Consider the following 13538-nt stretch of genomic DNA (forward strand, 5'->3'; position numbering starts at 1 on the left):
TGATTCATCTGTTGATTGTGACCACTCATTTGCGTAGCTGCTTTTCCATCGCTTACCACGACACAAAATAACGAGGGTATGATCGACCCTTTAATGTGATAGTTAACTAAAAATCAATTATTTTGTGTTGTTTATGTTATAACAATGATTAATATTTATTAATGATTCAAAGTACAAGATTGAATTTCATTTAAACCATTGTAAGCCTTTGTGTACACCTTGTTATTTTCTGTACACCTTGTTATTTCTGTACTGTAAATTGTTTCTATGTACATAATGTTTTTGTCAGACTGACCTCGCCGGTATACGATGGAAGCGACTTCGCTCACAAGTCGGCTGCAACATGGAGGTGCTGGACGATCCCGTTCTTTCGTCCTATGCCAAATGTTTGAAGGCCGAGATGCTCTGCTCCTGGGCAAGAGTACCAATCACAGATGAAACTCCACCTCCTAATAATTTTATGGGGTATGCCAAGGAACTCTGGGTGTTCTGGTATGGCGATGAACCCACAAATCTTCAAACCTACCTCTCTACAGAACTGCAAGGTGAGCTGTTTTGTCGTGTAAAGTTTCCAGTGTGATTTATGATATTGTGTTGCCGTTAGATGTAATTACGCAATTGATTCAACTAACTGAGTTGGTTTGAAGTTCAGGTAATTTGAGTAGCAGTGAGATGTTATTGGCAGAACAGTGAGGGCTGAAGGTAGCTAGTCAAGTCTTCCAGAGATAAGCAAGTTATCTTAGTGAAACAGTAGTTGTCCTTGGTGGATTTGTGCTGTATTGGATGAACCACAGGTTTTATTAAATGATATGTGGTTTCTACACGGATGCACTATTGGTTATATTAGGCGATGTCTAGGTTTTTCAACATAAACTATAGGTTGTATTTGACTGAAGGCGAGTTTACACTGGGCTATTTGGAAGTGCAGCCAGCATCCATATTAAGCAATTCCAGCTGGTGTATAATTCCCCTGTATAGATCAGCAATTTATACTGATTTATTTACCTGTGGCATTGGTCAATAGAGTTCACCGCACGCACGGCAATGGTAAAGTGATGATTAGATTGTCTGGTCTTTTTTTTCAAATTATTCTTTGCACGCCACAATGCTTGTAAATAGAAATAGTCATTTAGTAAGTGAGCTCCGTGATTGGTTAACTTATTGGTCAGTTAACCATGGTGAATTTCTCCAACCAAGCACTAATAAACTGTGCATAAGTTAGATTTTAGTCAAAGTTGATTTGATAATCTCAGATTATTCATGAAATCGCTTAATGTAAAAGTGTCATGCGTGTTCTTCAACATTAAAGGTTGATTATACCACAGTAGAGCCACTCCTTATTGCTGCCTTAACATGCTATTTTACAGCATATGATGTAAAGCTTCCTCAAGTTTTTGATTCTAAACCTATAATAATTTCTAGCATGTCATGCGACATTTCTGGAATCATCAGTTTCATGAGTGAAAGTTAAAGCCTGGTATAAATATAAAGACACTACTATAGAATATAAACAAAATAAAAACTAAATATAAAGCTAAGTCGATTTAGACTTGGACTAAATTAGAGTAAGTCACACCAGTTTTACCTCAGAATTGACACAGCAGCTCTTGTGACTCTAAAATTAAATAACAATATAAATGTTATTGTTATTTATTACTTTATTAATTTAGTTTTTGTAATTAGTTTGTTATATAATTTTGTATAATGCATTAACTGCATTCGTTAAGGAGTTTTCATGGCTGTACCATACGAGACAGATCTTGGACCGAATTACAATAATGAGATGTAACTGTTCAGTGAGCTGCACTAAGTGCCTATCTGTGTACTATCGTTAGGTCATGCTCGATGAGCGGTGCATCAGCATTTGTACTGTTATATTTGTGTTTTGTAGAAACCGAGCAAGGCAATTGGGAAACCACTTTGCTCAGTTATGAATGCAGGACATTTCTCTTTAAAGCTTTACACAATGTCATTGAAAGGTGAGATTATCTTAATGAATTCGTCTATGCAAAGTTCATAAGGTAGCATTTGGGTTGGTCCCTTATGAATAGCTAGCTATCTGCTGGAAGGTCTGGGTCCCTTGAAATATATGCTTGTGTTCGAGTGAACTGGTCTCTAAGTATTCCATAGTACAGTGAAACTCGGATAACTCAAACTTCAGGGGACCGAGCAAAAGTGTTCGAATTATCAGAGCGTTTAAGTTATCAGAGCGTTCAAGTTATCAGAGCACTGTCACAAGTCCATGTATTTACTTATTTATTAGTAGATACATGTACATATACAAGCTATGATATAAATCAAAAGCACAAATGGCTTGTTTCAAATTAAATGCTTCTAATGTAAAGTTTAAAACGTTTTTATCAAAAAGTATAGAGATTTTTCTATCACTTGAGATTGGTTCGTTGTTTGAGGTGATGTTATTGCCAGGACGTTTTTTAAATTGACATTGGCAAAACTTGATCGTTGTTGAAATGCTCAAAAGAAAAGACATCTTTTTCTTTTGAGCATTTTACCCACGATCAATTTTGCCGATTTTTCTTGAAGTTTATGCAAAGATTACCTTACTTTACCTGGGATTCGTTAAGAGCAACACTACGAGGCAGTTCAATTAAAAGTTTTACGAGGTTTTACGGTACATTGTATATCACTCACGCTTTTTGAATGGATACTTATTGAATGTACACACGTATTCTGTGTTTAGGTCAAACGATGAATAGTTTTTTTTAGCTAAGACAACGTATACGTTTAATTACAACAATTTTTAAGACGTTTTAAACATTCAACATTCCGACGTTGATTCAACACAGAATCAACGTGGGAAAACTATTCATCACGGGCTAGCCGGGTCACGCACTCAAGGGTTTTCGCCACGCAAATACAAAACAAAAACAACATGCTGTTTTTGTTTTGTATGTGCGTGGCGAAAATCCTTGCGCGCGTGACTCGGCTAGCCCGTGCTATTCATTGTATAGCAGTATAAATCAAATTTCACCAAACCTTTAGAAAAGTCGTTTACAAAAATATTTTGCCGATGGAGGTAATAACGACGCTTATGAATTCCGAAAAGTTGAGTTTTACCTCTATGGCTTTGAATAGAGTGATTTTCTAAAGCGATAGCAACCGTTTCGGTAGCCGTTGGGCAAAAAACAGTTCGAATTAACAGTGCTGAGTTCGAGTTATATAGAGCCATTTATCATTGCGTGGGAACGGACCAAGCAAATTCATTCGAGTTAACCATGTGTTCGCTATATCCGAGGGCGAGTTATCCATGTTTCACTGTATTTGATAAAACGTTGGAAAATAGATGAGCTCACGCTTATTCATGCTTGGTTACAATGCTTTACTTTTGTCAACTATTTTGATAAAATTGCTTTTTTCAAGTTTATTGTCATTTGAGTCAGAGGTTAGAGCCAGGCTATTCAATGACAAGGTTAATGACCCTATAAGTCATTTCATTCACATTTTGTGCTTCTGCGCTGAAGTTTATCAGCTTCAGCGAGTAAAAGCCTTTTGTCATGCATGTTTGAGGAGGTGGTCTTATATCGATTCATATAGTTAAACTATGTACCCATGCGATTTATGTGGTTATTGGGTTCGTCAGCGATATATAGCTGTTGATTTACCAAAATTTTTCCACCTTCGTAAAATTTGGGTGTAAATTCAGGACAATTTGTGAAGTACCTTGCCTGCATTACCATGTTATGGCATTTTGCTCATGTGCTCTGTGTGATAAAAAAAAGGTATTCATAGCAACAAGTCCTCTAAGAAAGACAATAATTCTTCTACATTATAAGATCAATTTGACTGATAATTATACACATCAATTGTTCCGAGCCAACAACTTAACTTTTTGTCTTTGCGTTCATACAAACCTTGTACTTGTCACTGCTGCTGATACTAGCCTAGTTGCTTTTGTAGTAGCATGCGATGTCGTAATATGCGCAATTGTAAGAAGCGCCATGGTCAAACTTCTATTGAATTAGTATTGTAAGGTGAAGTGGGTTACAACGTCTATGCAACATTTATATTAGCATGCAGAGTTGTTTTCTTTTCAAATATTTTTTTACTTTGATATACTCAGCCTAATCTTGATGTATGAAAATTAATTGTACAAATATGGAATCCTTTGCGGTTGCCTTTCTTGATCATGATTTTAACACCAGTCAAAAGCTGCCACATCTTTACAGGCATGGCAGACCTGTTTGACTTCTACAAAGGTTGTAATTTTAAGTGGTTATTGAGTAAGGTTATTTAAAAAATAGCACACGTTTTCATTTGTTTTCTGTATGCATATCTTACAAGTGTGTAGCCATTTGCTAGTTGAGTAGAGATAACATCTACCAGAAGGTAGTCACTAATGCTTCAACGATGCCATGATACTGATGCCATAATTGTTACATTGGCTCTGAAAGCTAGTGTATATTCATGTCCACTTGCAGATGCTTACTGGCCAAGCAATTCGTGAGGATTGGTAAATGGTTTGTACAGCCACAGGGTGAGGGAGATGCAGATATCAAAAGGTATGCTGTCCCAATTATCTCTATGCTTAATATTTACTTTTCCATGTAATATTCCTCTCACACAGTAGATACTATAAAACCTGTATTTGAATGCCACCTCTAATTGAGCGCCGCTATCGGAGAAGAGTTGAAAAATAGAGTGCCATGGCATTCAAATAAAGGATTTACGGTATACTCACAGGCTTTCATATCACCCCTATACTGTACCGAGAGTATCTTGATTGTCTCCATGGAGAGTTAGACTGGTGAAAAGAATTCATCTGTATTCTTTTTAACTTCTCGAAGTTTCTGTCAGAAACATTTCTATCTTTTATCTTAGTCGTTGCTCGTAAAGGTACAGGCATGGCATTCACTTTTAATCTGATAGATTTAGAATTATTCTATTAGATTAATACATTAAATATGAATTTGTATAGGTTATATGATAGTAAACAGCTGTTACATGGAAGTCCTGGTTCTCTGAGCTAAAAACTGCTGAATTAGTCTCAGAGTGTACCAGGCATCTAGCTTGTCCCAGAATGCCCACCACAAATGGCAAATACTATGTCTGGAAGATAAGCGACACGCCTTCACTCTTTCAACTTAATGTCAGTTTTGTAGATGTTGGTATGCCATCTTTCACTTGTTTGCTGCCATGGCTGATTGCGATCATTACCCTATGGCTATAATGAATTATAGTGTGACTAAATCGTTACAATAGAAAGCCAGCTAGAGCGTAACCACTCGTAATGCTCAATGTTAATGATGGGTATAGTTCTCTGCCTTTGTCTTGTCATTAATGTGGCTTGCAAAAAGGAAAGTTGAGACAGATGTAAAAAATATCAAGAAATGTTACATGTACGAGTAAGATTCCCCTAGTTGGTGACTTGACCAAAAATCGATTGGCTCTGTAATGTCACGCAAGAGCTACTGCTGTTAATATGTTGTCTAATATAGTCTTATATTATTTGTTTGTGTCGAAGAATAATATTGTTTATTGTGCTGCTGCGAATCTAGCGCTCGACCTGCTGCGCAGCCTTTGGTCAGGATGGTTTATCACAAACTGGTAGCAATATTTATCAGCATGCAAAACTGGTCATTGAACGAGAATATCTTGTTCAATCATTCATGTGTGGTCACTGCGCTGTGAAGTGGAATGCATGCTTATCTTCCCAACTCTCTCTACTAGCACCCATACAACCAGCTGGGGGTATTTAGTTTACGCGGCTAAATGTCTAGCTAATTATTCTGAGTTGTGCTTGTAACATAAGATAGCAGCCACGTGTCTCACTTGCTGAATCAGGGGTGCGCGTGGAAACATTTTGTCGCAGTCCAGAATCTGCATATCGTGACCCGCTGCCTTTCTAATCGCCATTTGTCATTTGCTCTTACTCATACATATAGTTGTGTTAATATGTTTCTCGTTTCAGGTCTCCTCTATCATTTTCATTTCAAAACTTTTTCCTACACGGGGAGAGCACGGTGTGTGTCAGCGTGGATGTGGAGCGGAGACCACAGTTGTACAGACTCACTTCTCAGGAGCTCCGTTGCGCGAAGGAGGGCCACAGTTCCAACTTAGGTACTCTTGGCTTGGTGTCTAGTTCGCTTCGAGGGCTAGTTAGTTATTCACAGCACAGCAGTCAGATGGGCTTACTCACATTCGCTTCACTGGCTGTCAGCTTCGTGATAGGCTATCAGCATTATCATTGGATTCCCCTGACGGGTATTTTGCTCCTAGGTTGTTGTTCGGAGAGGTTAATACATTGGTCGCCTATAGGCTTGCAGGGGTTACGTTGGCTGTTCATTACGAAGACCTCGTTACATTTTATTATTATACTGTTTGCTGAACATTGTGGCAGAGGAAATCTTTGCTTATGGCAAACATACGAATAAACATCTCACCTTGGCGAAGTTTCTCATTAGGGCACTCTCCAGTAGATGCATGCCAGATGTGAGCACACTCAGCCCTTGTAAATTATTTACGAGTGGAGTCCGTCTATATAGTAAAACCTCAACATCATTTGACTCGTTACTACTATAATCATTATTTATATAGCTTATGCTAAGAGTGCATCTCATATGTCATAGTAATCTGTAGTAGCTTGACAGTAATGTTCCGTCAATGTGTGTCAAGTACTGGCTTACATATAGTTCCATTAATCTGAAATATCATTTTCACATCTCGACAACCAACTGATAGAGGTTTGCCTTTAACCCATAATAAAAATTTGCTGTAACTGTTCTGATGTTGTTATCATTACTTGTATCAAGTAATATGTGGCATCGCATAAATATCGTCTGCAGTAGAGAAGGAGTTACATGTTTCTTAAACCAAGAACTAGCAGTACATTATCAAGCTAACCCTTTGCATAGGTTTGTTATTGTGATGCAGAATCTATTGTGTTCCAATGAAGTTGGAAGAACGAATTTCATACTGTGTTTAAAGCTTTAATAAATGTTTGGAACAGGTGAATAGATACTCTCGACAAAACTGAAGTTTTGAAATAGATGCTTTGGTCGTTACAGGTTCAGTTCCTTCAACAAGGCTCAGCTCCGTAATCCTTGCACCATACGGTCTCGCCGGTGTCTTAACTGGCCGTCTAGTCTCTCCTTCTGATCAGAGCCTCGCTGACTGGCAGCAGTTCTATCCTATAGCAAACCCTCCACCGCCTGATGACGAATTGCCGGCTATGGTCGAAGTAGCAGTCGGTGAGTGTCAGTTCAGCTCATAGTCATGGTTTTGTTTGCTTATAAGATTACTCTGTTATGGTTATGCCTGTGTGGAAGATGGTATCAGCAAATATTCATAGGAATAGGGAATAATTGAAAAGTTATTTTGGACTGAGCAGCTATGAGAACATAGGCTTATGTAGGATAATGAGGCTGTTATTTTTCATGCCTATTAGCGTGACTGCGCATTGAAAAAGCTTTCGTTAGCTGGTCAATAGGAAAGATGGTTCAGTTTAAAATGTTTCGTCTTTCAAAAGTACAAAGTTATTCTCATTATATGTGTTGTAGCATGCTTGGCATGTAATGAAAGTGACCATTTGGTGGCATGATGAGGGGATAGCTGTTGCTAAACGTTAGGCTTTTGTTTCGCATAGTGATCTAGAGGATACAGAGTTTACTGTCATCGATGCTAGGCTTGTTCATAGTATGTATATGAAGCCAACGCCCGCTTGATAGGTTTTTTCTTTACATGTTTTTGGTTATGGGTAAGGAGCAAGTCTATATCATTTGAGGTGCCGTAATGTTTGTGCCATAGCCTATGAAGTCTGTGTGGTATCTAAGCTTATGAGATCAAAATGTTCATTTATCGATATGTGGTTCGGAAAGTGTCAGTTGTAAAATAATAAAGTTCATAGTTTGTGAAACAAAAATACGGGTGTGTGTAAAATCGCCATCAAAACCTCTAATGTTGTAGACAAATTACTTCATTTCTGGTATTTGTCAATTGATTTGGAAGTAGTCATGGTGGCTTGTCAAACAAGACACAGCCTAATTTTATTGTATAGTTGTTTGAGGCTGTCTTGAACCGGAATATCTGCCTCTTATAAGTAGTCATATATATGTACATGTATGCGCTATCTCAAACACATTATTGGGAGTACTGTATGTACCATCGTTTCCAGTCAACATGTACTCAGTCACCTCACAAATATAAGCAGGTCGTATGGTACTTATACTTTTATTGTTTCACTGTCGGACTTGCTGTACCAGGTGGAGTTCTTATGAAATACCCAAGCGGGTTTGTCGTGACGACTCGAGCGCCATTGACGAGTGAGAGGAAAGTACGGCAGACAGACAAGGTAGAGAGATGTGCGAACTCCCTCCTAGCCCGCACAAGTCTTGACAGGCTTCAGATCGGTAAACGAGATGAGGAGAGCAACTGTTCGGCATTTGCGGAGGTTCCTGGTCGGACCAGTTGCACTTGTGTCAAGGTTGGTTGATCACTGTAGGCGCTCAGACTCTGTTGCATCAGGCTTATTAGCAGTAGAAACCGTAAGAGCTAGGTCTCATCGTTGTTTGGCAATCATTGTGATGCCACAAGTGTCGATGCATTTCCGCATGATCACATTGTATGGTTTCTTATTGAGGTTGAGTTTTGGCTGTTCAAATGTTGAATCTTTCAAAGGGAGCTGTTATTTTGTCTTGCCCAGCTGCATCAAACTAGCTTGCTCTTTACAGTCCAAGTCATGCAAGCAAAAGCAGCGGTTTGGCTCTCCTGCGTCTCCCAAGTTGGATGGAAAGCGTCAACGGGTCTCCTTCCACCGCCGCACACCTCCCATAGACAAACCGCTCGCCTCTCTGCAAAGTCTCAAAACTGCCGGTGTTAGCCAGTCTGCTTCAGGTTCTCTTCCTACTCAGACTGTTGATATGCCATGCAATGTTTCCTCCGAACGCCGTATATCTGCCAACACGCCTCAGGTATGTTCCGTCACAGTTCTCTTATCACCTCAATGTTGTGTGCGCACACGCTGATGTCAGTAATGTGGAGCGATGCCAGTCCATATCCTAGAGCTCTTACTTTATGGTGCCATTTGGATTTGACACTGGCATTGCAAATCACTCTCGGCGTAACTGCAGTAGGTGTGGCTACAGTATGGTAATCTCTGGGTCGTTATTTGGTATTCTTCACCTTATATATGTAATGTACCAGTTTCACTTTCTCTTTATGACGGAATAAGCACAACCATGATTTTATGTTCATCGTTGCAGTTCTTAAACCTTATCTTCATATTGAAACTATTCACATACGACCCACATACCACCTTATGTAAATGTCTTACATCTGGCCTCAAGGCATGCATCCGACCTCAGTATACATGTCGATACCGTATGCTTTCTTGATCTAGTAAAACTTGTGGTGTCATGCCTCTTAATCCATGTAGTTAATGCCTTTACTATTGCTATCATGGTCCTACACAGGCTTTTCAGTCTTTATATAAACAGTACATCCACGCATGTAGCCATCAAACAGTGCAGATAGCAGAATAAATATATATGATATTATTGTCGTAAATTTTTGCCATAAAAAAGATTTCTAGAGCAGTAGCATGGGGAAAGTGCTACTCGCCCATAATGGAAATGACAGCTTTTGTAAAATATACAGTTCGACTATTGAGGAGAGTTTGAATGCCATTGTATCATTACTACATAAACAACGCTCTTCGGTCACCGAAAGGTAATCGTCACCCAGTGGTGTTCTTACCAACACAACCTGCATTAAAGCTCAGTTTTTGAAAATTCAACACGCTTAGTTGGCCAGACTTAAAAGCCTAGTTAAGGAGATGTAAAAATGTCAGTGTTCCACCCGCAGTTAAGCTATACATTATTGAAATGACTAAACTCAACAGTCTTGGAATAATCCTTAGTCACTGCATTGAAATATTTGTAAGCTTAGCCAAAGCTATTCGAAATATTTCCAAAATTTTTGTTTGTTTGTCCAAACATATCTATGAATTATTATTTTTATTGTATCATATATGTTATCGAAAAGTTAATACCACATTTGTTTTAATATGAATATTTAATACTAAAAAGAGTTATGTATATAATTCACTCATAGAATTTGCATATTGTTAAGAGAACCAAAAGGTGCAGTAATTCTTTATTTGTGTCACAAATTTAGTAACCTGGTATGTCTGTGTGTATTTGTAAGAAACAGTTTTGTGATTTTATATTACTGCATTTAATGGATTACTTAATACAAAAGGTTTGGCATTGAAAATATTAGCTATTGATGAAACGGTTGAAGTTCTACAATGGTCCAGGAAATGGTTATGGTTTAGCGTTAAGGTATTTCTGCCTAATCCATTATTCGTTAGATAGTGATGAATGACATGCAATGACGCTTCAAATATTCCGTATTGGCCGGTTTATCATGCAGTCTTTGTCCGCATATCTTGAAGTTCAACTCTTAAGGTGCATACTTGGTGCTCCTCTTTTGTTTTATTGTCATCACGATGTGAATATCTTAGATCGGCCATCTTTAAATTCGACGGTAGCTGATGCCATCGGACTGGCTCAAATATAGTAGCTCCATTAATTTTTGACTAGCTTTTTTATTATTCGTCAGATCGTTCTTGTTTTGTCTCTCATAGACTGATTTAATTAATGAGATTTGCTTGTGTGTACCAGTTCAAACATAATAGCGCGAGTAAATGTTCATACACCTTTGCACAATATCTGATCAAACTTCAATTCACCATAAGTTAGACTTTTAAATGCAATTGAACAAGCAGTTTCCTGTTTCGATTTGTTAATGTCAACTGCCTTAACTCCAAAAAGATCGATTCAAGCATGCATAAAAACTGCAATATTTGTTGCATGCGCTCTTTCACCTTAGACATCATTGTTCTAGTTGATTCTGTCTACCAGTAGTGGCTGGAGTGTACTAGTAGTCTACCCCATAGTAGAGCCCTCTCCCTCTTAATCATAATTGATTGCAGCTGGTGCGAATAGATAAGTTATGTTACGGGCAATAGGCTCATCAGCAACAGACTTGTCCCCTTCACTCAGCTCATGGTGTATTGATTCCCATTTATTACCTGCTAATCTCACGATTAGATGCGCCAGTCCTCCGCGTGCAGTTTAGGCATGTCGTTATCGTAGTATGTATTTCTACTCTGCGCTTACTGCCTAACACGTTTCTTCTTTAATTTATTCTGGGAAGACAGTTCATTTGTGCGACTCCTTATGGTCGATTCGAAATGAAAAAATGTTGCCTTGTTGTACGAATATTATTCTGATATGGTGGCTAGGTTAGATTACAGGGTTGTTACAATCAAATGGCTGCTTTGATTGAAAAAATGACAACGATTGATTCTCTCTGGCACCCAAGTTAATAAGCTTACAATTGATTAAGGAGAATTTTTATTAACAGTTTTAGAATTTATTAAATGAAGCTTTTATTTTCTAAATATTAATTGAAATTAATTTTTTTTATTAGCCAATTCCATTTTATTTATGGTAAACACCAACATTCTCAGAGTGCCTCTATGGATGTGCTTGCTTTGGTTCAGCTATTTTTTTCTTCGGAATAGATCATATTGAATCAAAACAAAGTTGTATTACTCTTCCACCCAAGTATTACAGCATGTACTCGGCTTTTCATTAGACAATCCACTTTTTAGGAGTTGTGTTCTTAAAAGTTAAATCGCTAGTAGACTTTAATAAAACTAGTTTATAAGTACTCCTATTCAAATTTGGATGTGCCTTGAATAGTTGCTAGTCAATATATTGTCAAACACGAGTTTGGGCTCGGGTGTGGAAAGTATTGAACAGTTTTGATGTAATGATATATTTAATTAGGGAGGTAAAAATATTAGTTACCTCGATCACAATTTAGTAAATAAAAAGACGAAAGGTTTAGTGTTTGTGTGTTTCTGAAATTGAATTTCACCCTTCATTGCACTCGCGATAATGTTTATTTGGAAACAGGTGATCTTGGCGAATTCTGTGTTCGTTTTTGCCAGCATTAGATTACCATTGTGGTAACATCTTTAACAGTTAGCAGCCATCAAGGGTCTAGTGAGTCGGTTTTTAATATGAGGATTTTCATTTTTTCTCAGTATTAGTATTAGTTAAACTTATACAAAAGCAAATTATAATTCAGTTTGCTAACAGCTTTTGCTTATTCTATACTGCCTTCAATCTGGTGAGTCCATCATGGTGTCATGTCTATGTCTATGTCCATCATGGTGTCTATGATGCGTTTCATTTTTATACCAATTTTGCTAAGACTTGCGGAGTTTGCTATTTGTAAGGCTTTGTATGTGTATAGCTCAATTGATGGCTTTCACATTTTTTAGCTAGTTTTCTTTTAAAGTTGCTTGGCGGGGGTTTAACATTTCATGAGCTTTTATTTTGATATCCCCTCGAGTTGAACAAAGTTATAAAAGCAAATACTATATACATAAAAGTAGTCATTTATTGGAATTGCAGAAAAAAATATTTACGCCTAGCTATTTAAATTTACATATATTTATTAAACTTGTTGTTAGCGCATTTGTGTAGGTAAACCTCCATCAACTCATCTCTTAGCCATTTCTATATAGCTAGTTCCTAGGCAACTGCTGACTCAGTTTGCTTTTGCATTTGTTGTAGCTGTCTCTCAAAGAGACTCTTTCCTCTCCAGCATCTTTTCCTCAACCATCCCCTCTCAGAACTCCCAAAACACCATCAAGTAATTTGATGAGCGAGAAGCTTTCAAATTCAAGACCTCCATCAGTACGGGCTGTCGGCAGTGTGGAAGAGCAAGCTCGGAGCGTACCTCAGTCTCACCAACCCCCATTCAGCGTGGGCAGTTCTCGGCAGCCACAGACACCTGGTCAATCATCGAGTCAGGTGGGTGTCCCGTGTCCACATTCCTTTCTCATATTCGTATCCTACATAGTGTCTCCATTTGCCATTTCTAGCCTTTTTTTGCTGAAATTAGTAACTACAACAAATGCTCAACAACAAGATGAAGGATCAATAGTCTAATTACGATGTTGCCTGAAGCAATAGTTTGTTTGTGCACAGTGACCTGCCGATACATTTTACACAAGCTTTTGGGTAGGGAAGCAATTCCAATATTTATACATTTCGTACAGACGAGCACTTTTTCTTGCACTAATAGTCCATCTCATATTTTTTGAACGTGTGCAATTGTATAATACACGTCATGAATAATAATTATGTTAAAGGGAGAGTAGCGCGCAAACCTTTCTCCATTGTATAATGGTTCAGGCCATGGTGGTTCGAAAAATTTGTTTATTAGTGATATCTACCAATTCCTTCGTCGACCCTTCATCGTTCATATATGGTCTAGGTTTCAAGCAGCCAGTCAGATGGGCCGACAACTATGACTCCAGCCGCTGATTATGTTAGCAGTCAATTAGAGAATATGCAGACGGTTGAAGTTGGTACTCTAGAGCTGGGTAAACGCCCGAGTCTTCCTCTCAGTCCAGTCGATGACGATGAATTGCGGACTGACTCGCTCTACTCATTCTCGACACTGAATGCCTGGTTAGTCCGTTGTTGATGATGTAAAAC

At 38.2% G+C, this 13538-nt stretch overlaps 1 protein-coding gene across 1 annotated transcript in view; it reads left to right on the forward strand.

Annotated features, from left to right (window-relative positions):
• Positions 1 to 13538, forward strand: part of LOC137389742 (mediator of RNA polymerase II transcription subunit 13-like) — a 41681-nt gene that overhangs the window by 7200 nt on the left and 20943 nt on the right. The window contains exons 2-10 of the mRNA XM_068075827.1: positions 290 to 545; positions 1892 to 1979; positions 4440 to 4520; positions 5930 to 6078; positions 7026 to 7208; positions 8220 to 8440; positions 8688 to 8927; positions 12609 to 12848; positions 13315 to 13511. Coding sequence (XP_067931928.1) covers positions 290 to 545; positions 1892 to 1979; positions 4440 to 4520; positions 5930 to 6078; positions 7026 to 7208; positions 8220 to 8440; positions 8688 to 8927; positions 12609 to 12848; positions 13315 to 13511 — 1655 coding nt within the window. The remainder of the gene's footprint in view (positions 1 to 289; positions 546 to 1891; positions 1980 to 4439; positions 4521 to 5929; positions 6079 to 7025; positions 7209 to 8219; positions 8441 to 8687; positions 8928 to 12608; positions 12849 to 13314; positions 13512 to 13538) is intronic.

Source organism: Watersipora subatra, chromosome 3, assembly GCF_963576615.1.
Source record: "Watersipora subatra chromosome 3, tzWatSuba1.1, whole genome shotgun sequence".
Classification (NCBI taxonomy): Eukaryota; Metazoa; Bryozoa; class Gymnolaemata; order Cheilostomatida; family Watersiporidae; genus Watersipora; species Watersipora subatra.